Source organism: Salvelinus namaycush, chromosome 28 (genome assembly GCF_016432855.1).
Source record: "Salvelinus namaycush isolate Seneca chromosome 28, SaNama_1.0, whole genome shotgun sequence".
NCBI classification, from domain to species: domain Eukaryota; kingdom Metazoa; phylum Chordata; class Actinopteri; order Salmoniformes; family Salmonidae; genus Salvelinus; species Salvelinus namaycush.
The window spans coordinates 42,965,262-42,992,277 of NC_052334.1; the positions used below are offsets into that span (position 1 = coordinate 42,965,262).

A 27,016-nucleotide genomic window follows, 5' to 3' on the forward strand; every position below is an offset into this window, starting at 1 on the left:
ATCCAGGACAATATATTCCATGATGTGACACGTTTGTTGAAGTGGCCAGTGTTGCTAGTTAGCAGTGAAGATTCATGTTTAGTTGCACACTGTACTGTAATAAATTACCAATGTAATAAGGGAAACAATAATCATAGACCGGAGTTGTCTGCTGTATCTGCAATGCATTCATTATTTCCTACATTTCAATTTAGCAATTGCTACAATCTCTTGCACACAAAAACGTTCACTTGTCACAGTTATAGCACTGAACACACCACAATGTTTACTTGCAAACAATTTCCCTGTGGCTAAATTGCTAGCCTTCACAACTAACATGACTGACAGTTTGTTGCCCAGCCTAAAGCATCGAGAGCTATGTTAGAAAAATGTCTTACCATGTTAATTGTTTAGGCACAACATAATGTAGCTCCAGGAAAGTCATTGCATGACTCGATGAAACTTGTGAGGAAAAAACAACTCTCAAACTGTACCGGATGCAATGCAGACACAAGAATATACACCATTTGGTTATTAGGAATTCTTCATATTTTATCTTCTTTTGTAGCAAAAATGTTTAAACACATATTCATTTTTTTCTTTAACCTCAGGTCAGAATCATGACTTTCTCACGTCATGTACACACTTATAGGGTTGTTGTTGATTAGCAAAATGGAAGGTGACCGCACAAAATTGAATGTAGAATTGTAATATCTATAACAGACACAGGTTTATTCCAGATTTCTATTTGCTCCGTTATACAGCGTCACCTTCCATTGCGCCAACTAAACACATTCCATGTTATAAAACCACAGTAAAGCACCTTCTCATTTTTACTGAACCACAAAATAAAAGTACTACTGCACAGTTTCCCTTTTACATTCTCACCCATAGTTATTGTACAAAAAATGTCAATATACGGAACAGTATACACCAAGAGAAGTAACAAATAAACAAATATGGGAAAAAAACGATATTGTAATGCAGCAGAGAGTCAAAGAGAACATTAAAAGGCATCAGAATCTGCACACGATCCTAGAGAGGACTCACCGTTATGAGTTGATCACATAGGCGGTAGTTCAGATAGAAACTCATTTTATAATTCATCACGTTCCTATGCAACTTCATACATATTCAGTCACAGTCTGTTACAATAGACTAATATTAGAGAATGAAATGAGAAAATAAACCAAACTCCAAATCAATACAATAAATTCAGACATTTGATATTTTAACTTAAACAAACCAACATGGTTCTGTGTATTCAGACAGACACTGTATAATGATTTATACATTTTGTAGATGAATATCGTTCTCTTTCCCTTTTGTATTAAATACATTTTTCATAATTTGGATTATAGCAGCATGATGACATTCATTTAAATTTGAGGGTTCTCAATAAGTCTCTGTGTAACACATGGCTCTAGTATCATCCTGGGGCAACTCATATCAATAGCCTATACACCAAAAGGGATTTTGATTGATAATTGTATTGAGTGATTAGCCAGAAAATTGACACCAGGAAGATTATTTTCATATGATATGCTATTTCTGAAATAATCCACTGCATTCAGACTATGCATTTCATATCATTTAGAACCTGAGGTAGAAAATGTGACTAGTTTGAAAGTCAACCTCTACATATTTTATGATCACAACTCCCCTAATGAATCAACCATTGATGTGTTGAAATAAATGACCAGGGTTATCAGATAGTGTACATCTAAGATTTCCTCTATGTTTCTGCCAAAATAGAAACTAGGCTGTTATGAAATGTTGTCTTTCTGAGGGGACTGGGTAACGATATAGTATATTATTCTTGATTGACCATCATTTATAGTGTTTTGTTTCTTTCCTCATAAAGTGGAACTCTCAATGGTGACCTCTAAAATAAATAGTACAAATTATATAAACAACAAAAGGAAACATGAAAAATGCTTCATGTTGTTACACATTTTCTCTCCCATTGCTTCTACTGAAGAAGTCCCATTTTCATGCTGAGAGTCTCAAAAGCAGGGCTCGCCAACGCTGTTCCCGGAGAGCTACAGTCCTGTAGGTTTTCAATCCAACCCTAATCTAGTGCACCTTATTAATAATTAGCTAGTTGATCAACTGAATCAGGTTAGTTACAACTGGGGTGGGATTGAAAACCAACAGAGGGTATCTCTCCAGGAACAGGGTTGGAGAGCCCTGGTCTAAAGCATTGTGATGCACATCTACTTTGCCAGTCTCAGGAAAATCCCCTTGGCAAAGACCTCGAAAGATAAAGACACAGGATATCCACTTTGAATTCCTCGCCTTTATTTCCCCTGTTTCTCAAAGATACTCCCACATTAATTCCCAGGGTTCGGGCATAATTCCATATACTGTATCTGCACAATTCCATAGGGGCTTTGTTCCGTAATGCATACATTTTTTCAAATGCGGTTAAGGACAGTCTTCCCTGCCAGCGAATTGAGAGCGTGGCCAACCCTGTTGATTGATTTGTACGGTCTTAGGAACAACCAACCTGGGTGTTTGTTTCGGTAGAATTACACGGACAGAAGGACAATAAATAGTATTCACATGGATGAACTTCATGCAGTACAGTGCTGTGAATGACCCATAGGTATTATTCCAAATAATTCTTCGGTCCCTTGTTTTTTTCTGTAAAGTCTGTTTCTCTTTTGACCTCATGATCCGACATAAACCCGTGCTCAAACAGTGCTCTCCATCACCCACTCTGAGCTCTCGAATGGTGCCTTTTCGCCCTCACCGTCTTCGCTGTCGTCGTACTGCAGTAGCATCCCGTTTACCGACAGGCTCCTCTTAGTCCAGATGTTGCTGATGTGACGGGGGTAGTTGCTGAGGCTCTGTGCGCCACCGCTGCTACCCACGTGGCCATAGTCGAATGAGTGGCTCCTCTTGGGCTTCCCTTCCTGGGGCAGGCCTAGAAAACGCCCCAGCATGGTGGTGGAATCGGCTCGGCCCAGCAAGGGTTCCTTGTCAGACGGAGGGGCCATGGTCACAGCCACCAATGCACTGGAGGTGGTAGTGGAGGAACAAGATGCCCCTTGGTCCCTAGTCGTAGCCGAGCTCCGGAGCTCCAGTGAGGCAAAGGCCCCTAAAAGGTTGTCCAAGTTGGGCCTAGCCTTGGCTGATGATGGCCCCCTGTGCCTCCTCCAATTACTGGTGCTGGGGAGTGTGCTGAACTCGATGTCTCGAAGACTGTACTGGTCCTTGTTTCCTAATCTGCCTCTAGTGTTGCGACTGTCCAACGAGTCAGATGAAGACGAGGAGAGGCTGCCCTGGAGCGAGCCACATTTGAATTCCACCATCTCATCCCGCATTACCACCACTGTGGTTGTGATCTGAGGTTTGACCTGCGTACTCCCACTGTTGGTCTGGGAGTACGTGTTGCTAACCACTGGCAGCTTGCTGGACTGGGGGCTGCTGCACACTTTGTACCGAACCATGAGGATGATGATGAAGATGAGGAGCGTGACCACGATGATGCCACCTATCACCAGGATCATAGTGCCGCCCAGGAACTGGCTTTGGAGGGACTGGCACTGCGGGTAGTTGTTACGGGTGATGAACTGCACACAGCCCACTACGTTGGTGGCAGTTAGGGTGGTGGCGGTGTCGTCCCAGATAGCCAGGACACATAGGTTGTACTGCATGTCTTGGACCAGGTTGGTGACTAAGAAGGTTTTGCTGGCCACGGGAATCATCCTATATAGGAAAGACAAAAACAGAAACAAGAGTGTGGAGTTAGATTAGCATAATTTAGCGTTAATAATTTGTCCCACTGCAAGGGGAGTTCAAGAAGAGGCTAAAGCACTTTTGAGTAGTAAATATCAATTAGTCGTTCTACTGAAACGCGATAGATCATTTTAACAGTCAAAATGAGGCAAAGTAGCTATTTAAATGCACAGAGTCATTTAGAAAGATTACTCACACTATGAGTGATAAGATGCAAAGGCCCATACTTTTTAAAGTGAACTATTCAATGGTCCTTGTGCTTCGCTTCACAATTGAGTCGGACTTTATCCTATTTCAAGATTAAAGAGGTAACTGATTATTTCCCCCAGAAATATTCACTGCCCCCCCAAAAAACTCACACAAATATTTGAGTCTTTTTAGACCAAACACTAGTCAATGCCTGTGTTCATTCCACCAGACTCACTACCAATCAATCAAACCATAAAAATAATCACTGTTTGTGTTGTGTTGACAGCCTGTAATATAAGCTTTCATTCCGCAAAAACCATCTGTACCTAGAATATGGATCACACAGTCAGATTTTATTTGTAAGCACTTGCTGAAAATATATAAAGCCATGTTGATATTCAAATGTGTCTTCAATACACTTCCCTCTCCTAATTAAATCACAAAGGTTAGGGAGAGATTGGAAAGCCGTGGTGGAGCAATCTTTATTTGGTTTGACCTTGTACTAATGCCCAAAGGACAAGACCATGTAACGCTAGTTTGGAAATCGGTAATGAAACATGGTGGCTGAATAAACCATTGTAATTACAGCAGGCAATTCATCAACTCGCACCACCTCACAAACAAGCCATTTGTATCTACAGTATATCTGCATGGTATTGCAGACGGAAAAATGCAGTCGTACTTAAAGCAACCGACTAACCTACAATACACCTGCATTGTATTGCAGACGGAAAAACACTCAAATAAGCAGCAAGTGTCTAGCAACACATGGTCCAATCCATGGTCACTGATGCTCCGTTGTCTTCCCCAAACCTTCCCCAGTTGGATTCGTAATTATGCGAGACTTGCTAAATGTGTATCAAAGCCAAAGGAAAGCTAGGGGCTCCAATTGTTCCAGATGAAATCTCTTTCTGGATGGTATTCTGTCTAATTGTATCCTTTAAATATACAGTGCATTCTGAAAGTATTCAGACCCCCTGATTTATTCCAATTTTTGTTACATTACAGCCTTATTCTAAAATGGATTACATTTTTATTTATTTTTTATGACAAAGCAAAAACAGGTTTTTAGAATTTTTTGCAAATGTATTAGAAATAAAATGCTTAAATAGCTCATTAACATAAGTATTCAGACCCTTTACTCAGTACTTTGTTGCAGCACCTTTGGCAGCAATTACAGCCTTGAGTCTTCTTGGGTATGACGCTTCAAGCTTGGCACACCTATATTTGGGTAGTTCTCGCAAGCTCTGTCAGGTTGGACGCTTGGCATTCAGGCCAAAGAGGTCAATCTTGGTTTCATCAGACCAGAGAATCTTATTTCTCATGGTCTGAGAGTCCTTTAAGTGCCTTTTGGCAAACTCCAAGCAGGCTGTCATGTGACTTTTACTGAGGAGTGGCTTCCGTCTGGCCACTCTACCATAAAGGCCTGATTAGTGGAGTGCTGCAGAGATGGTTGTCCTTCTGGAAGGTTTTCCCATCTCTGGACCCCTGTCAGAGTGACCCACGGGTCCTTTATTTAACTAGGCAAGTCAGTTAAGAACAAATTCTTATTTATAATGACGGCCTTCACCGGCCAATCCCGGACGACGCTGGGCCAATTGTGCACCACCCTAAGGGACTCCAGATCACGGCCGGTTGTGATACAGCCTGAATTAGCCTGAATCTGTAGTGATGTCACAGCCTCTCGCAGTGAGATGCAGTGCCTTAGAACACTGCGCCACTCGTGAGCCCCAAATACTTAGATAAGTAATGTATTTCTGTTTTTAATTTTTTATACATTTGCAAACATTTCAAAAACCTGTTTTCACATTGTCATTATGGGGTCTAGTGTGTAGATTGATGAGGATGTTTTATTTATTTAATACATTTTTGAATACGGCTGTATTGTAACACAATGTGGAAAAAGGGAAGGAGTCTGAATACTTTCTGAATGAACTGTATACACAAAAGTATGTGGACAATCTGATTTCACACTTCAAGACTGCTTTGATCACGTGGATTGGGATATGTTCCGCATTGCGTCCAACAACAACATTGACGAATACGCTGATTCGGTGAGCGAGTTCATTAGAAAGTGCATTGGCGATTTCGTACCCACAACAACTATTAAAACATTCCCAAACCAGAAAAAGTGGATTGATGCCAGCATTCGCACGAAACTGAAAGCGCGAACCACTGCTTTTAACCAGGGCAAGGTGACCGGAAACATGACCGAATACAAACAGTGTAGCTATTCCCTCCGCAAGACAATCAAACAAGCTAAGCGTCAGTATAGAGACAAAGTAGAGTTGCAATTCAACGGCTCAGACACAAGAGGTATGTGGCAGGGTCTACAGTCAATCACGGATTACAAAAAGAAAACCAGCCCCGTTGCGGACCAGGATGTCTTGCTCCCAGACAGACTAAATAACTTCTTTGCTCGCTTTGAGGACAATACAATGCCACTGACACGGCCCGCTACTAAAACCTGCGGACTATCCTTCACTGCAGCCGACGTGAGTAAAACATTTAAATGGGTTAACCCTCGCAAGGCTGCAGGCCCAGACGGCATCCCCAGCCGCGTCCTCAGAGCATGCGCAGACCAGCTGGCTGGTGTGTTTACGGACATATTCAATCAATCCTTATCCCAGTCTGCTGTTCCCACATGCTTCAAGAGGGCCACCATTGTTCCTGTTCCCAAGAAAGCTAAGGTAACTGACCTAAACGACTGGCACTCACTTCCGTCATCATGAAGTGCTTTGAGAGACTAGTCAAGGACCATATCACCTCCACCCTACCTGACACCCTAGACCCACTCCAATTTGCTTACCGCCCCAATAGATCCACAGACGACGCAATCGCAACCACACTGCACACTGCCCTAACCCATCTGGACAAGAGGAATACCTATGTGAGAATGCTGTTCATCGACTACAGCTCAGCATTTAACACCATAGTACCCTCCAAACTCGTCATCAAGCTCGAGACCCTGGGTCTCGACCCCGCCCTGTGCAACTGGGTACTGGACTTCCTGACGGGCCGCCCCCAGGTGGTGAGGGTAGGTAACAACATCTCCACCCCGCTGATCCTCAAAACTGGGGCTCCACAAGGGTGCGTTCTGAGCCCTCTCCTGTACTCCCTGTTCACCCACGACTGCGTGGCCATGCACGCCTCCAACTCAATCATCAAGTTTGCGGATGACACTACAGTGGTAGGCTTGATTACCAACAACGACGAGACGGCCTAGTGAGGGCCCTCGGAGTGTGGTGTCAGGAAAATAACCTCACACTCAACGTCAACAAAACAAAGGAGATGATTGTGGACTTCAGGAAACAGCAGAGGGAGCACCCCCATATCCACATCGACGGGACAGTAGTGGAGAGGGTAGTAAGTTTTAAGTTCCTCGGCGTACACATCCCGGACAAACTGAATTGGTCCACCCACACAGACAGCGTTGTGAAGAAGGCGGCTGAAGAAGGCTGAAGAAATTCGGCTTGTCACCAAAAGCACTCACAAACTTCTACAGATGCACAATCGAGAGCATCCTGTCGGGCTGTATCACCGCCTGGTACGGCAACTGCTCCGCCCACAACCGTAAGGCTCTCCTGAGGGTAGTGAGGTCTGCACGACGCATCACTGGGGGCAAACTACCTGCCCTCCAGGACACCTACACCACCCAATGTCACAGGAAGGCCATAAAGATCATCAAGGACAACAACCACCCGAGCCACTGCCTGTTCACCCCGCTATCATCCAGAAGGCGAGGTCAGTACAGGTGCATCAAAGCAGGGACCGAGAGACTGAAAAACAGCTTCTATCTCAAGGCCATCAGACTGTTAAACAGCCACCACTAACATCGAGTGGCTGCTGCCAACATACTGACTCAACTCCAGCTCACTTTAATAATGGAATTGGTGGAAATTGATCAAAAATGTATCACTAGCCACTTTAAACAATGCCACTTAATATAATGTATATGTATATACTGTACTCTATATCATCTACTGCATCTTGCCATCTTTATGTAATACATGTATCACTAGCCAATTTAAACTATGCACTTTTATGTTTACATACCCTACATTACTCATCTCATATGTATATACTGTACTCGATACCATCTACTGCATCTTGCCTATGCCGTTCTGTACCATCACTCATTCATATATCTTTATGTACATATTCTTTATCCTTTTACACTTGTGTGTATAAGGTAGTAGTTGTGGAATTGTTAGGTTAGATTACTTGTTGGTTATTACTGCATTGTCGGAACTAGAAGCACAAGCATTTCGCTACACTCGCATTAACATCTGCTAACCATGTGTATGTGACAAATAAAAGTTGATTTGATTTGAAACAAGATTGCTTCGAGGCCTCAACGCTCTTTGACTTAATGCACATTTTCTGTGATTAAAGGTCAAAAAGGTAATACAGCGCTAATTTGGCCACTTCACGTTAAAGTACATAAACCTACGGTGTGAGGAAAAATAGAACCAGCCATTTATCTATCGTAATTTACGAGAAATCGTACAAATTCTGTTTGATGATGGTTAATGAGGGATTTACCATCACCAAATGGACAGGCTGAAATCAACACCAACGAGCGATGGAGGAGAAGCACTATGACTGCTCGGCCATCCCGAGTTCAACGAGCCAGTCAATTGGGCATTTCTGCAGTATACTAGAGCATGTCCAATTCGTGATTGTAAATGCCCATTGTAAGACATTGCAAATGGACAGTATACAATTGTACATTTCCAATGTATTTAACGAGGGATTTAACATCACCAAATGGACAGGCTGAAATCAACACCAACGAGCGATTGGACAGTGTCCATTACACATATGCTATATTGTCAGTGTAAACATGCTCTTCTGCATTTTGACTGTGTCCATTGCCAATTTATATCCATAAGGACTTCCCATTACGAAATTGACATGGTGAATCAACATCAAAGGGAACTTCTTACTGTCACGCCCTGGCCTTAGTTAGCTTTGTTTTCTTTATTATTTTAGTTAGGTCAAGGTGTGACATGGGGGATGTAGGTGGTTTTGTCATGTCTAGGGTTTTTTTATGTTTATGGGGCGTTGTCTAGTCTAGGTGTTTGTATGTCTATGGCTGCCTAGATTGGTTCTCAATTAGAGGCAGCTGTTTATCATTGTCTCTGATTGGGAGCCATATTTAGGCAGCCATATTCATTGGGTATGTCGTGGGTGATTGTCTATGTGTAAGTTGCCTGTGTCTGCACTTGTTGATTATATAGCGTTATGTTAGTTTGTTATTTTGATAGTGTGTTTAGTGTTCTTCGTTTCGTTAAATAAATAAGAAGAATGTATTTATATCACGCTGCGCCTTGGTCCTCTTCTCTTCCACCATACGACGAACGTGACAGAATAACCCACCATCAAAGGACCAAGCAGCGTGAAAGAGAGGAACAGCGCTTTGTGGAGCAATGGACTTGGGAGGAGAAATTAGACGGAAAGGGACCCGGGGTACAGGCTGGGGAATATTGCCGCCCCAAGGCAGAGCTGGAGCCAGCGAAAGCCGAGAGGCGGCGTTATGAGGAGGCTGCACGAAAGCGCGGCTGGAAGCCAGAGAGGCACCCCCAAAAATGTATTGGGGGGGGAGGCACACGGGGAGTGTGGCTGAGCCAGGTAGGAGACCTGAGCGTACTCCCCGTGCCGTGAGGAGCCGAGGATGGAAACAGAGCCAGTCGGGGTGGAATTGGAGGTGAACAAGGGGAGTGAAGCAGAGACTGTGAATGAATTAATATGGAAATTGGAGGAGAGTGAAATGAGGGATTTGCTGTGTTGGTGCATAAAGCACGGCATCCGCTTGAAGGAGCGTGTGCGGGATTTGATGTCACCTGAGTCAGCTCTCCATACTTGTCCTGAGGTGCGTGCTAGCCGTCTGGTGAAGACTGTGCCAGTCCCACGCACCAGGCCTTCTGTGCGCCTCCCTAGCCCTGCACCTCCTGTGGAAGCCCCACGCACCAGCTCTCCTGTGGCAGCCCCACGTACTAGCTCTCCTGTGGCAGCCCCACGTACTAGCTCTCTTGTGGCAGCCCCATGCACCAGCTCTCCTGTGGCAGCCCCTCTCACCAGTTCTCCGGTGCCGGTGCCACGAACCAGGCCTCCAGTTCCAGCACCCCGCACTCGCCTTGAGGTGCGTGTCCCCAGCCCAGTACCACCAGTGCCAACACCACGCACCAGGCTTCCTGTGCGTCTCCAGAGCCCTGTACACTCTGTTTCTCCTCCCCGCACTAGCCCTGAGGTGCGTGTTCCCAGCCCGGTACCACCAGTTCCGGCACCACACACCAGGCCTACTGTGCGCCTCCAGGGTCCAGTATGCCCTGTTCCTGCTCCCCGCACTAGCCTTGAGGTGCGTGTTCCCAGCTAGGTACCACCAGTTCTGGAACCACGCACCAGGCCTACTGTGCGCCTCCAGGGTCCAGTATGCCCTGTTCCTGCTCCCCGCACTCGCCTTGAGGTGCGTGTTCCCAGCCCGGTACCACCAGTTCCGGCACCACGCACCAGGCCTACAGTGCGCCTCAGTCATGAGCTACCTCTCAGTCATGAGCTACCCCTCAGTCATGAGCTGCCCCTCAGTCATGAGCTGCCCCTCAGTCATGAGCTGCCCCTCAGTCCGGAGCTGCCCCTCAGTCCAGAGCTGCCCCTCAGTCCAGAGCTGCCCCTCAGTCCAGAGCTGCCCCTGTCCAGAGGCTCCCCTCAGTCCAGTGGGGTCATTTAGGAGGGTCGCCGTTCCTAGGAGGCCACCAAAGCGGGTAATGACCATGGTGGAGTGGGTTCCACGTCCCCTACCCGAGCCACCGCCGTAAGAAGGCCCACCCGGACCCTCCCCTTCAGTGTCAGGTTTTGCGGCCGGAGTCCGCACCTTTGTGGGGGGGGGGGGGGGGTACTGTCACGCCATGGCCTTAGTTATCTTTGTTTTCTTTATTACTTTAGTTAGGTCAGGGTGTGACATGGGGGATGTAGGTGGTTTTGTCATGTCTAGGTTTTTTTTTATGTTTATGGGGCGTTGTCTGGTCTAGGTGTTTGTATGTCTATGGCTGCCTAGATTGGTTCTCAATTAGAGGCAGCTGTTTATCATTGTCTCTGATTGGGAACCATATTTAGGCAGCCATATTCATTGGGTATGTTGTGGGTGATTGTCTATGTGTAAGTTGCCTGTGTGTGCACTTGTTGATTATATAGCGTTACGTTCGTTTGTTATTTTGATAGTGTGTTTAGTGTTCTTCGTTTCGTTAAATAAATAAGAAAAATGTATTTATATCACGCTGCGCCTTGGTCCTCCTCTCTTCCACCATACGACGAACGTGACACTTACTTCCTATGACTTCTTATGATCAAACATGACAAATAGACCTTCTAGGTTGATTCAGGGCTTAACATAGTGGTATATATAATTTTGTCAGTATATATGCCATTTTGACATTTCTTATGCCATTTGGACATGGTTCACTGATCTCATAGGGTTCGGAAGCCGACTTCCTATGATCATATATGGCAAAATGGACAAACTCAATAAAATAAGACAAATGTTTGTCCATACGGTTACTACATATATATAATTGACCAATTATTTATTTTTTTATTCACCCTTGGGACCTGACTTTGTGACCATTTCCAATATAAAAATCTACGGTGGAGCGCGAGATTTTTGGTTTATTTCACTTGGCATTTGTAATGTTCCGGTTGCAATATGGTTTTGAATGCCATCCATTTGAGTGCTATTTGCGATTGTGTATATGGTTCGCCCAATGCCAATAAGTTGCCATTCAATTTTGTCAATTTCATGGGGGTCTTCCCTTACCTTACTGAAGAGCTCAGTGACTTCCAATGTTGCACCGTCATAGGATGCCACCTTTCCAACTAGTCAGTTCGTCAAATATCTGCCCTGTTAGAGCTGCCCTGGTCAACTGTAAGTGCTTTTATTGTGAGGTGGAAACCTCTAGGATCAACAACGGCTCAGCCCGAAGTGGTAGGCCACACAGGCTCACAGAACGGGACCGTTGAGTGCTGAAGCGCGTAGAGTTAAAATATTGTCTGTCCTCGGTACTCTCACTACCGAGTTCCAAACTGCCTCTGGAAACAACGTCAGTACAAGAACTGTTCATCGGGAGCTTCATGAAATTGTTTTTCATGGCCGAGCAGCCTCACAAAAGCCTAAGATCACTATGCGCAAAGCCTAACATCGGCTGGAGTGGTGTAAAGCTCGCCGTCATTGGAATCTGGAGCAGTGGAAATGCGTTCTCTGGAGTGATGAATCTAGCTTCACCATCTGGCAATCTGACGGACGAATCTGGGTTTGGCGGATGCCAGGAGAACACTACCTGCCCAAATACATAGTGCCAACTGTAAAGTTTGGTGGAGGAGGAATAATGGTCTGGGGATTTTTTCATGGTTTGGGCTAGGCCTCTTAGTTCCAGTGAAGGGAAATCTTAATGCTACAGCATACAATGACTTTCTATCCGAATCTGTGCTTTCAACTTTGTGGCAACAGTTTGGGGAAGCCCCTTTTCTGTTTCAGCGTGACAATGCCCCTGTGTACAAAGCGACGTCCATACAGAAATGGTTTGTCGAGATCGGTGTGGAAGAACTTGACTGGCCTCCATAGAGCCCTGACCTTAACCCCATTGAACACCTTTGGGATGAATTGGAACGCCGACTGCGAGCCAAGCCTAATCTCCCAACATCAGTGTCCGACCTCACTAATGCGCTTGTGGCTGAATGGAAGCAAGTCCCCGCAGCAATGTTTCAACATCTAGTGGAAAGCCTTTCTAGAATGGAGGCTGTCATAGCAGCAAAGGGGGGACCAACTCCATAATAATAACCATGATTTTGGAATGAGATGTTCGACGAGCAGGTGTCCACATACCATACTTTTGGTCATGTAGTGTATCTACAGTATATGATGACCTTCATTACCCAATATCCATATTGAAGTCTAATAGTCAATCAGTATTGCTCCGTGTACAGTAGGTTGGAGTACTTTGAAATCCCTCAATTTGATGTGTTCATTGATAACATTGATTATTGATTGTTTCAACCTCATTGCATTAGTTAGCTAGGAGGATCTATGTGTTCATGGAACGACAATCATGACTCAAGGAACACAAAGCAAGCACAACTGATATTTGTTTTGAATATTCACCAATGGCACAGAAGTCCCTGGAAATTTAACATCACGGCTTGCTAGTGTTAAACGGATTTCCTGACTCTCTGTGATCATTTAGGATCCCATGGCACTTATCGTAACAGTAGGGTTGTCCTTGCTGTGTTCCCAACCTGGCCTCATTCCATCATGGCCACCTAATCATCCTTTGGTTCACCCAGGTGGGTGCTACACATTGGTCGTGGATGAAGTGACTTCTCTCTTACTATGCAACGAGCTTTGAGCTACTGGACTAAATAACCCAATCAAATATTATTACATTATTATAACATAGCAGAAAAAGGTCCATCTTTACACGAGAGAGAGAGAGAAAACACATACTAAAAGTGTTGAAGCAGCTTTAATAATCAAACATTGTTATTATTTGTCCTTTTTCTAAGACCCCAATCATCAATAACTTCAATACTTCCCCGCTGTGACAGTACATACATGAATCATATAGTGCAGAGAGTTTACCTCCGCATCAGAAGGCTTGCGTTTTCACTCGGCACTACTGTGGTGTACTTCATTATTCATTCTTAATTGCCTTTTCCATAACCGGGAGGACAGCACGTTGCCTCGTGAGATCTATACGAGGGGCTTTCAACACACAAATCAAATGTTTAATCATGCGCTACCTTGGGATAACACAGCACTTTGGATATTCTCAGAGAAATTAAACCCTCTAGAAATGTCACTTAACTAAGAGACTCCATTCCGAGACTACTGGGATGTTTTTTCCTGTAAAGTTCCACAAAAGTTCGTAAGAGTTGAATGTTGGTCAGTTTTCACAAAGCATTCTACATGCCGCAAACTAATGAAGTGTCAAATGTATGTAATCAAATCAAATTGTATTTCTCACATACACATGTTTAGCAGATGTTATTGCGGGTGTAGCAAAATGCTTGTGTTTCTAGCTCCAACAGTAAAGTAATATCTAACAATTCACAACAACACACACAACCTAAAAGTAAAAGAATGTAATATAAAATGATATAATATATAAATATTAAGATGAGCAATGTCGGAGTGGCATAGACTAAAATACAGTAGAATAGAATACAGTATATACATATGAGATGAGTAAAGCAATTTTTTAAAACATTATCAGTGACTAGTGTTCCATTATTAAAGTGACCAGTGATTTCAGTCTCTGTATATGGGGCAGCAGCCTCTAAGATGCAGAGTTACGTAACCGGGTGGAAGCCGCCTAGTGATAGCTATTTAACAGTCTGATGGCCTTGAGATAGAAGCTGTTTTTCAGTCTCTCGGTCCCAGCTTTGATGAACCTGTACTGACCTTGCCTTCTGGATGAAAGTGGGGTGAACAGGCAGTGGCTCGGGTGTTTGTTGTCCTTGATTATCTTTTTGGCCTTCCTGTGACATCGGTTGCTGTAGGTGTACTAGAGGGCAGGTAGTTTTCCACTGGTGATGCGTTGGGCAGACCGCACCACCCTCTGGAGAACCCTGCATGTCTTATGTCTTACTCACATCGGCCACGGAGAAGGAGAGCCCACAGTCCTTGGGAGCGAGCCACATCAGTGGCAATGTGTTATCCTCAAAGTGGGTGAAGAAGGTGTTTAGCTTGTCCGGAAGTAAGACGTCGGTGTCCGCGACATGGCTGGTTTTCCCTTTGTAGTCTGATTGTCTGTAGATCCTGCCACATACGTCTCGTTTCTGAGCCGTTGAATTGCGACTCCACTTTGTCTCTATACTGATGTTTTGCTTGGTTGATTGCCTTACGGAGGGAATAACTACACTGTTTCTATTTGGCCATATTCCCAGTCACCTTTCCATGGTTAAATGCAGTTGTTCGCGCTTTCAGTTTTGCGCGAATGCTGCCATCTTTCCACGTTTTTGGTTAGGGTAGGTTTTAATAGTCACGGTGGGTACAACATCTCCTATATACTTCCTGATAAACTCAGTCACCATTTCCGTTTATTCTTCAGGGTTATTTTCAGAGGCTACCCGGAACATATCCCAGTCCGCGTGATCAAAACAATCTTGAAGCGTGGTTTCCGATGGGTTAGACCAGCGTTGAAAAGTCCTTAGCATGGGTACTTCCTGTTTGACTTTCTGCTTGACTTTCTGCCTATAGGGAGGGAGGAGCAAAATGAATAGAGTCGTGATCAGATCCGGTAGAGTTTCCCTCAAATTTGCTTTGTTAAAATCCCCAGCTACAATAAATGAGCAAGTCAGTTAAGAACAAATTCTTATTTACAATGACGGCCTACCCCAGCCAAACCCGGTCGACACTGGGCCAATTGTGAGCTTCCCTATGGGACTCCCAATGACGGCTGGATGTAATTCAGCCTGGATTTGCACCAGTGACTGTAGTGACGCCTCTTACACTGAGATGCAGTGCCTTAGACCTCTGAGCCACTCGAAAGCCCTAAAAGGTATTGGGATCAGAAACAGAGGTTGATTGCTAACTTTTCTAATAAATAGTCATTGGCTATTTCCCAATTATATCTCCTTCTTCCCAAAGTGTGCACTTGTTCACTTTCCTTCACTGATCTGAAATAAATTGTATAAGAAATATGGTGGAAGCTCCCACTAGCCCATGCCTCCACCAATCTTATACCTTTAGATTTGTGGGAAGTAGTGAACAAGTGTACAATTCAAAAAATAGATATTATTGGGATACATGCCAATATATCAGGGCTTGTATCTCCTGTAGTAATGAAAGATCAACTTTTATTTGTCAAATGCGCCGTGTAGACCTACGTGATATGCTAACTTACAAGCCCTTAACCAACAATGCAGTTTTAAGAGAAATACATGTTAATTAAAAAATAAATATGTAAAAAATAAGAAATAAAATAATAATTAAAGAGCATCAGTAAAATAACAATAGCGAGGCTATATACAGGGGTACTGGTACAGAGTCAATGTGCGAGCGCACCGGTTACTCGAGGTAATTGAGGTAATATGTACATGTAGGTAGAGTTAAAGTGACTATGCATAAAGAGTAAACAGAATAGCAGCAGCGTAACAGGGGGTGGGGGCAATGCAAATAGTCTTGGTAGCCATTTGATTAGCTGTTCAGCAGTCATATGGCTTAGGGGTAGAACCTGTTGAGAAGCCTTTTGGGCCTAGAATTGGCGCTCCGGTACTGATTGCCGTGCGGTAGCAGAGAGAGCAGTCTATGACTTGGTTGGCTGGAGTCTTTGACAATTTTTAGGACCATCCTCTGACAACACCTGGTATAGAGGTCCTGGATGGCTGGGCCGTACGCACTACTCTCTGTAGTGCCTTGCGGTCGGCGGCCGAGCAGTTGCCATACCAGGAAGTCATGCAACCAGTTAGCATGCTCTCAATGGTGCAGCTGTAGAACTTTCAGGGGGAATAGGTTTTGTCGTGCTCTCTTCACAACTGTCTTGGTGTGCTAGGACCATGAGAATTAGTTGGTGATGTGGACACCAAGGAACTTGAAGCTCTCAACCTGCTCCACTATAGCCCCATCAATGAGAAAAGGGGCGTGCTCGGTCCTCCTTTTCCTGTAGTCCACCATCATCTCCTTTGTCTTGATCACATTGAGGGAGAGGTTGTTGTCCTGGCACCACACGGCCAGGTCTCTGACCTCCTCCCTATAGGCTGTCTCATATTTGTCAGTGATCAGGCCTACCACTGTTGTGTTAACGGCAAACTTAATGATGGTGTTGAAGTTGTGCCTGGCCATGCAGTCATGAGTGAACAGGGAGTACAGGAGGGGACTGAGCACGCACCCCTGAGGTGCCCCCGTGCTGAGGATCAGCGTGGCGGATGTGTTGTTACCTACCCTTACCAGGGTCCTTGCCAGGGTCCTTAGCTTAGTGATGAGCTTTGAGGGCACTTGTTGTTGAACACTGAGCTGTAGTCAATGAATAGCATTCTCACACAGGTGTTCCTTTTGTCCAGGTGGGAAAGGGCAGTGTGTAGTGCAATAGAGATTGCATCATCTGAGGATCTGTTGGGGCAGTATGCAAATTTGAGTGGGTCTAGGGTTTGATGTGGGTGGGTTGATGTGGGCCATGACCAGCCTTTCAAAGCACTTCATGGCTATAGACATGAGTGCTACGGGTCGGTAGTCATTTAGGCAGGTTCCCTTAGTGTTCTTGGGCACAGGGACTATGGTGGTCTGCTTGAAACATGTTGGTATTACAGACTCAGATAGGGAGAGGTTGAAAATGTCAGTGAAGACACTTGCCAGTTGGTCAGCGCATGCTCGGAGTACACGTCCTCGTAATCCGTCTGGCCTAGCGGCCTTGTGAATGTTGAACTGTTTAAAGGTCTTACTCACATCGGCTATGGAGAGTGTGATCACACAGTCGTCCGGGAACAGCTGTTGCTCTCATGCAGTGTTTCAGTGTTACTTGCCTTTAAAGCAAGCATATACAGTTGAAGTTGGAAGTTTACATACACCTCAGCCAATTACATTTAAACTCAGGTTTTTCACAATTCCTGACATTTAATTCTAGTAAGAATTCGCTGTCTTAAGTCAGTTAGGATCACCACTTTATTTTAAGAATGTGAAATGTCAGAATAATAGAAGAGAGAATGATTTATTTCAGCTTTTATTTATTTCATCACATTCCCAGTAGGTCAGAAGTTTACCCACACTCAATTAGTATTTGGTGGCATTTCCTTTAAATTGTACTTGGGTCAAATGTTTCGGGTAGCCTTCCACAAGCTTCCACAATAAGTTGGGTAAATTTTGGCCCATTCCGCCTGACAGAGCTGGTGTAACTGAGTCAGGTTTGTAGGCCTCCTTGCCCACACATGCTTTTTCAGATCTGCCCACAAATTGTCTATAGGATTGAGGTCAGGGTTTGTGATGGCCACTCCAATACCTTGACTATGCTGTCCTTAAGCCATTTTGCCACAACTTTGGAAGTATCCTTGGGGTCATTGTCCATTTGGAAGACCCATTTGCGATCAAGCTTTAACTTTATGACTGATGTTGCTTCAATATATCCACATAATTTTTGTTCCTCATGATGCCATCTATTTTGTGAAGTGTACCAGTCCCTCCTGCAGCAAAGCACCCCCACAACATGATGCTGTCAACCCCGTGCTTCACGGTTAGGATGGTGTTCTTCGGCTTGCAAGCCTCCCCCTTTTTCCTCCAAACATAACAATGGTCATTTTGGCCAAACAGTTATATTTTTGTTTCATCAGAACAAAGGACATTTCTACAAAAAGTACAATCTTTGTCCCCATGTGCAGTTGAAAACCGTAGTCTGGCTTTTTTATGGCAGTTTTGGAGCAGTGGCTTCTTCCTTGCTGAGCGGCCTTTCAGGTTATGTCGATATAGGATTAGTTTTACTGTGGACATAGATGCTTTTTTACCTGTTTCCTCCAGCATCTTCACAAGGTCCTTTGCTGTTGTTCTGGGACTGATTTGCACTTTTCGCACCAAAGTACGTTCATCTCTAGTAGACAGAATGCTTCTACTTCCTGGGCGGTATGACAGCTGCATGGTCCCATGGTGTTTATACTTGCGTACTATTGTTTGTACAGATGAACGTGGTACCTTCAGGCATTTGGAAATTGCTCCCAAGGATGAACTAGACTTGTGGAGGTCTACAATTATTTTTATTAGCTGATTTTCCCATGTCAAGCAAAGAGGCACTGAGTTTGAAGGTAGGCCTTGAAATACATCCACAGGTACACCTCCAATTGACTCAAATTATGTCAATTAGCCTATCAGAAGTTTCTAAAGCCATTACATAATTTTCTGGAATTTTCCAAGCTGTTTAAAGGCACAGTCAACTTAGTGTATGTAAACTTCTGACCCACTGGAATTGTGATACAGTGAATTATAAGTTAAATAATCTGTCTGTAAACAATTGTTGGAAAAATGACTTGTGTCATGCACACAGTAGATGTCCTAACCGACTTGCCAAAACTATAGTTTGTTAACAAGAAATTTGTGGAGTGGTTGAAAAACGAGTTTTAATGACTCCAACCTAAGTGAATGTAAACTTCCGACTTCAAATGTAAGTAATTTAGCTCATCTGGCAGGCTTGTGTCACTGGGCAGCTCACAGCTGTGCTTCCCTTTGTAGTCTGTAATAGTTTGCAAGTCCTCCCACATCCGACGAGCGTTGGAGCCGGTGTAGTACGATTAGTCCTGTATTGACACTTTGCCTGTTTGATGCTTCGTCGGAGGGCATAGCAGGATTTCTTATAAGCTTCCAGGTTAAAGTCCCACTCCTTGAAAGCGGCAGCTCTACCCTTTAGCTCAGTGCGGATGTTGCCTTTAATCCATGGTGCTGGTTGGGGTATGTACATACAGTCACTGTGGGGACGACGTCATTGATGCACTTATTGATTAAGCCAGTGACTGATGTGGTGTACTCCTCAAGGCCATTGGAAGAATCCCGGAACATATTCCAGTCTGTGCTAGTAAAACAGTCCTGCAGCTTAGCATCTGCTTCATCTGACCACTTTTTTATTGTCCGAGTCACTGGTGCTTCTAACCTCTTGACCTTAGGGGTGAGATTATTATTTTTTATTTTTTTAAATAACGTTCCCAAGGTAAACGGACTATTTCTCAGGTCCAGATCGTAGAATATGCATATAATTTACAGATTAGGATAGAAAACACTCCAAAGTTTCCAAAACTGTCAACATATTGTCTGTGAGTATAACAAAACTGATTATGCAGGCGAAAACCTGAGAAAATCTAACCCGAAAGTTATTATTTTTATCTGTGAGTCCTGGCACGTCTTTCTTCCATTTAAAGGGGTATCAACCAGATTCATTTTCCAATGGCTTCCTCAGGCTGTGACCAGGCTTTAGACATAGTTTCAGGCTTTTATTTTGAAAAATGAGCGAGATTTTTCAAAACTAGTCAGTTGTCCTCTGATTAGTTCCTGCGTGCGAGAGGTAGCTCTCCATTTTCTTTTTCTCTCTTATTGAATAGGTTACGGTCCAGTTGAAATATTATCGATTATGTTTGTTAAAAACAACCTGAGGATTGATTATAAAATTTATAAAATTTATAAAACATTTGACATGTTTCTACGACCATTACGGATACTTTTTGGAATTTTCGTCGAACGGAACGAGGCTTTGGTTTTCTGAACATAACGCGCAACCCAAATGGCGTTTTTTTGTTATTAAAGTCATATTTATCGAACAAAAAGAACATTTTTGTGTAACTGGGAGTCTCGTGAGTGCAAACATCCGAAGATTATCAAAGGTAAGCGATTAATTTTATTGCTTTTCTGACTTTCGTGACCAAGCTAATTTGGGGCTAGCTGTTCTAGGATTGATTGATACACTCTCAAAAGCTTGGAATTCTTTCGCTGTAAAGCATATTTTCAAAATATGACACGATAGGTGGATTAACAACAAGCTAAGATGTGTTTTGGTATATTTCACTTGTGATTGCATGATTATAAATATTTTTAGTAATATTTTGCGCCCTGCAATTCAGCGGTTGTTTAGGAAAATGATCCCGTAAAAGGGATCCGTAGCGCAGAGAAGTTACTTTTTTACTTGTAAGCAGGAATCAGGAGGATAGAATTATGGTCAGATTTATTTTACAATAGACGCAGCATGCTCATATAACACAATACACGTATTACCTACTTATGTGTAACAAAGTGAATCACTGAACAGTACTAAAGCTATTGTTTCCTTATCCAAGTAATTATTGGATATCCACATGAAAAGCTACTATAGATTTTCATATGTTTCTCTTATTTCATGCGCTGATTAAGGCTCTTTAGCTGAGACATTAGTCACATACATCCACATCAACACATTTGTGTAGTCTGATAGAAAAATAAAGATATTATAGTTCAGAATTTCATGGAGATACTCTAAATGGCTCATGCTACAAAAGGCACCCATTAATATAATAACATTGTGTGGGCTGCTTGTTTGAGCTGGGGTACCTCCTGAGACAGACCGACACACCGCGTAATTAAGCATGGGGTCTTGTCTATTTGGCTGTGTATTTCTTCCTCTATGGGATTAATAGCGCCCGATGAAAACCGTAGGGTTGAGCGCTCTACACCACATGCTGAGGGCTCATGTGCGTTGGAAAATAAAGTCATTTTCACTATGACAGTTGTGGCTCAGATGATGCGGTTCCTAGAAGCATGTTACTGGTGATAACACTACACTGGTGGGCACAATGTCATACTGGAATCACCTAAAATGAACTTTTGAAAACACTGGCCATCGGAAAGTGACATGAAGTCAGAAACAACAAAGCAGAACATATCTTACAATCAAGTCCAATGGACATTAAATCATTGATTTTGTATTTCATGATTATTTAATGCATGTCGATAAACATATTTTAACACAGAAAAGTAATTCAGACGATTCCTTAATAATACTCAATGTTATTCATTTACCCTCCCTGGGTAATTGCTTTGCTGTTGCAAATTAATGAGCAATGGAAATGTAAGCTGTCCGACTGAGATCTGGAAGAAACCAGTCATTTTACAACAACACTGCTCCAGATGAAAAAACCCAGAGCTTTATACAGTGCCTTCAGAAAGTATTCACACCCCTTAACTTTTTTCCAAATTGTGTTGTGTTACAGCCTGAATTTAAAATGAATTACATTTAGATGTTGTGTCATTGATCTACATACAATACCCCATATTGTCAAAGTGGAATTTTGTTTGTAGAACATTTTAGAAATTAATAAAACATGAAAAGCTGAAATGTCTTGAGTCAAGTTCAGGAGTAAAAATGTGCGTAACAAATCACATAGTTGTTGCATGGACTCATTCTATATTCAGTAATAGTGGATCACATGATTTCTGTGAACTCAGCATTCTGTGGCTCAGCATTCAACACCATAGTACCCTCCGAGCTCATCATTAAGCTCAAGGCCCTGGGTCTGAACCCCACCCTGTGCGACTGGGTCCTGGACTTCCTGAAGGGCCGCCCCTTCAGGAGAGTACAGGGAGTACAGAAGGTAGGAAACATCACCTCCACTCCGCTGATCCTCAACACTGGGGCCCCACAAGGGTGTGTGCTCAGCCCCCTCCTGTACTCCCTGTTCACCCATGACTACGTGGCCAAGCACGCCTCCAACTCAATCATCACGTTTGCAGACGACACAACAGTAGTAGGCTTGATTACCAACAATGACGAGACAGCCTACAGGGAGGAGGTGAGGGCTCTGGGAATGTGGTGCCTGGAAAACAACCACTCACTCAACGTCAACTAAAAACAAAAGAGATGATTGTTGACTTCAGGAAACAGCAGAGGGATCACCCCCCTATCTACATCAACGACACTGCATGGAGAAGGTTGAAAGTTCCTTGGCGTACACATCATTGACTAACTGAAATGGGCCACCCACACAGCCAGTGTGGTGAAGAAGGCGCAACAGCGCCTCTTCAACCTCAGGAGGCTAAAGAAATGTTGCTTGTCACATAAAACCTTCAAACTTTTACAGTTGCACAATTGAAAGCATCGGGCTGTATCACCGCCTAGTACGGCAACTACACTGCCCGCAACCGCAAGGATCTTGCGGTTTGCCCAATGCATTACCGGGGGCAATAAATTATTCTCTCTACTATTATTCAGACATTTTACATATTTAAAATAAAGTGGTGATCCTAACTGATCTAAGACAGGGAATTTTTACTGGGATTAAATGTCACGAATTGTGAAAAACTGAGTTTACATACACCTTAGCCAAATACAATTAAACTTCCAACTTCAACTGTACGCTGCTGCTCCTCTCTGTTTATTATCTCTGCATAGTCACTTTACCCCTACCTACATGAGCATATTACCTCAATTACCTTGACTAACCCGTACCCCTGCACATTGACTCTGTACCGATACCCCTTGTATATACAGTGCATTCAGATAGTATTCAAACCCCTTGACCTTTTCCACATTTTGTTACGTTACAGCTTTATTCTAAAATGGATAACATTAAATGTTTTCCTCATCCATCTACACACAATACCCCATAATGACAAAGCGAAAACAGGTTTTTAGAAATGTTTGCAAATGTATAAAAATGTCTAAACAAAAATACCTAATTTACATAAGTATTCAAACCCTTTGCTATGAGACTCGAAATTGAGCTCAGGTGCATCCTGTTTCCATTGATCATCCTTGAGATGTTTCTACAACTTGATTGGAGTCCACCTGTGGTATATTCAATTGATTGAACATGACTTGGAAAGGCACACACCTGTCTATATATATATATATATATATATATATGTGTATGCATGTATGTATGTATGTATATATATATTTAACTAGGCAAGTCGGTTAAGAACAAATTCTTATTTACAATGACGGCTTAAGGTCCCATAGTTGACAGAGCATGTCAGAGCAAAAACCAAGCAATGAGGTTGAAGGAATTATCCGTAGAGCTCCGAGACAGGATTGTGTCGATGCACAGATCTGGTTTTGATTAGAGCCAGTTTGCGCTGTTCAGTGAAGGGAGTAATACACAGCGTTGTATCTTCAGTTTCTTGGCAATTTCTTGCATGGAATAGCCTTCATTTCTCAGAACATTTCTCTTGTGTTTCAGAAGAAAGTTCTTTGTTTTTTGGCCATTTTGAGCATGTCATCGAACCCACAAATGCTGATGCTCCAGAAACTCAACTAGTCTAAGGCCAGTTTTATTGCAGAACAACAGTTTTCAGCTGTGCTGACATAATTGCAAAATGATTTACTAATGATCAATTAGCCTTTTAAAATGATAAACTTGGATTAGCTAACACAATGTGCCATTGGAACACAGGAGTGATGGTTGCTGATAAATGGGCCTCTGTACGCCTATGTAGATATTCCATAAAGAATCTGCCATTTCTAGCTACAATAGTCATTTACAACACTGACAATGTCTACACTCTATTGCTGATCAATTTGATGTTATTTTAAATGGACAAAAAATTTGCTTTTCTTTCAAAAACAAGGACATTTCTAAGTGGCCCCAAACTTTTGAACGGTAGTGTAGATGGGTGAGAAAAAAAAATTATTTAATCCATTTTGAATTTAGGCTGTAACAAAAGAAAATGTGGAATAAGTCAAGGGATATGAACACTTTCTGAAGGCACTGTATACAGCATTCGTAACTTGGAACTCCAACATGTTCAGCGCCAGTCTATTTAAACACATTTGTAGAAATGCCGGGATAAGAATTAATTCATATAAACTGTGGGTGGGTGGAAAACGGTTGAGCCACCCGTCCGCCACATTCATTGGACAGAGAAAAGCTGTAGCTATACTGAGGAAATGATATTACTTCTTGGTCTGTACAGGAGCAGGTTGAAAAGACTAGCACTGAATGTGCCTGGTGAGCAAATCAGATAAACATATCCTATTATTGTATTCTTAAGAGGTGATGAGTTCTATTCAGTCCTTTGAGCAAAATAATATCTCAACCCAACTCTGAGCATGATTTCAATATCGCATTACCCCAGTAAACCAATAAGCAACAGCAGATCTCCATAGTGTCCGCTCTCGGTTATTAAACAATTCAGAATCCGGTACTTGCATAAGAGGTAAATCTCAAAGGGCTATGACACGTCGGCCATTAAAAGGTAAAGTATTGCTGAGGGGGTTCATTGGTATTCAATTTCATGTGTTTACGAAGGTTTACGATTGAACACATAACTTACTGTAACTGCATTCAGCAATTACAGGCCCGCTTTTCCAATTCATGCACAATTATTTTATTAAACAAAGTAAGGGTAGTAAATATCCAGGGACAGTCCCTCAGCATTCTTAACCACATTACGCTCTTGGGAGGCAGGGGAGATATATGGTTTATTCCCAGGCCTGCTAGTCTAGATCTGCCCATGTCTTTCCCTTTCCTTCTTATAGCAATGGAGTCAAATACAGGGTGGGTTAACTGTTCCTAATGCCATTCTAATGCTATTAGGTTTGCACATGCTGTTACTAGTGTAATTACACTGTTACTACACTGGCAACCCACATGTAAAGTGTTGTATTGCCAGGCTAATTATCATTATACTAATTCTTCTTTGTGTGTTTTCTGTTAATTTGTTGTAGTGGGAACATTTGTGGTTGCTTGGACATCTTCCATCACTAAAGCAAGTGCTTATTTTTTTAAGATAGAAAATGTTTGGATGGCAGGGAGCCTACAGATTTATTTCCCAAAAGTATTATATGTATTCCTAATTGTCTAGAGCATTGGGATTGAGATAAATAGTTGAAAGAACATTTAGAAAAATCCTCTTTGTTAGGACTGCAGGAATAAACGATTAGAAAGTTGGATTATTTTTGTGGCTGGTTTCACTATGATAAAAAGTGCCTGGCTCAGTGCTTGTTAATTGCAGGTGTAGGTATTGCTATTATCTGAAAAATCTCTTGTCTGCATTGAGGAAAGTGTCAAGAGGACATGCTATCAATACTCTTTGGATAACACATAAGAGCAGTAGGCTACATGTCGGATGTAGTTAGCAATTAATTGGCGACAGACTGGCTACGTACAACTGAAGTGTTGTAAAGTTCTACAGACAAATGGGGACCCTAGGGACTTGTTAAACTGTATTGTGATCTTGCAACCCACCTCTCATCAAACCCTCAAGTCTATAAAAAAAAAAATCGCACAATGTTAATTACCTGTAAATCAGGACTTCATCTTCGGAGCAGTTGTACTGGAGCTGGTACATCTTGACCTTGGGTGCTGTTTTGCTAACAGTCCACTTGACCAGAGCAGAGGACGCAGACACCTCCGATACAGATACCACCTTTTCCGGAACAGGTTTGGACTCCCCCTTACTGGTCTTGGTAGAGCTGGTGATGTCCGACAGCCGGGACTTGGGCTGTGCGGTGTGGTTGGTACCATTGCTGAGGTGTGGCAGTTGAATGATGGACAGTTCTATAGAGGCGGTCGATTCCCCTGCTGCGTTGGCTGCGATGCAAGTGAAGGTGCCGTAATCCTTGGACGTGGTGATGGTAATATCCAGGGTGCCGTTATCGTACACGGTCGCTCGGGACGAATTGCTAATCAAACGGTCGTCTGGGGCGACCCAGTGTATGATCGGCATTGGGTCGCCGATAGCTTTGCAGCGCAGGCTAGCTGTTTGGCCCTCCAGGACTAACAACTTGTGCGTGTGTTGGGTGATCAGGGGCGGTTCACAGACAAACTCTTCTTCCCGCACGTACCAAAAGTAGCGTCCCTTTAGACTGGTAGGGGAAGCGCACGTCTCCATATCGTCCTCTCGGTCCAGCCTCCGGAGCCAAAGCACTTCACAGTTGCAATGCAGGGGGTTTCCCCCAAAGCTCAGGGAAAGCTGAGGGGCGTAGGGAGTGGTCAGTATTAAGTTAGTCTGGGAACGGGCGAAGATGGGGTCTGGCGGGAGCTTCTGGAGCCGGTTGGACGTGAGGTCCAGGCGCGCCAGCTTGTCCAGGTCCGTAAATGTCCCCTCTGTGATGTGCGAGATGAGGTTATGATCAAGACTCAACTGGTGGAGGTTGACCATCTTGCGGATGGACTCCCAAGGTACGCCCCGCAAGTTGTTGTAGGACAGGTCCAGGTCTTCCAGTGTCAGCATCAGATCGTCAAAAGCCACCTTGGAGATGCGGTTGAGCTGGTTGTTGTTGAGGATGAGGTGCTGCAGGTTGACAAGGCCACGCAGGTCGTCCGGTCCCAGCTCGGTCAGGCGGTTGCTGTCCAGGTGCAGGGAGCGCAGGGTCTCCAGGTCGAGGAAGGAGAAAGGCAGGATGGCACTGATGGTGTTGCGGGACAAGGTGAGGTCCACCAGGCCCGTCATGTTGGCAAAGTCCTGCGGTGTGACCTTGAGGATGAAGTTGCCGCCCAAGCGGAGCTCTACGGTCCGCCGGTCTATGTCCAGAGGCACGAAGAGCAGGCCTTTGGATGGGCAGAGGGTACCCAGGGACTCAGACAGGTTCTGGCAGACACAGTACTTGGGGCATGCGTGGGCCATCATCACTGCGGTTCCCAGAAGCAGGAGGCTGCTGAGCACTTTGTCCAT

At 43.7% G+C, this 27,016-nt stretch overlaps 1 protein-coding gene across 1 annotated transcript; it reads right to left on the bottom strand.

Annotated features, from left to right (window-relative positions):
* Window positions 1-2,675: 2,675 nt before the first annotated feature.
* On the bottom strand, window positions 2,676-27,016 carry LOC120023368 (leucine-rich repeat and fibronectin type-III domain-containing protein 2). Its single transcript, XM_038967375.1, has 2 exons — window positions 25,641-27,016; window positions 2,676-3,693 (listed from the first exon to the last, which is right to left on the bottom strand). The coding sequence occupies exons 1-2, from the start codon at window positions 27,014-27,016 to the stop codon at window positions 2,676-2,678; spliced, it is 2,394 nt and encodes a 797-aa protein (XP_038823303.1).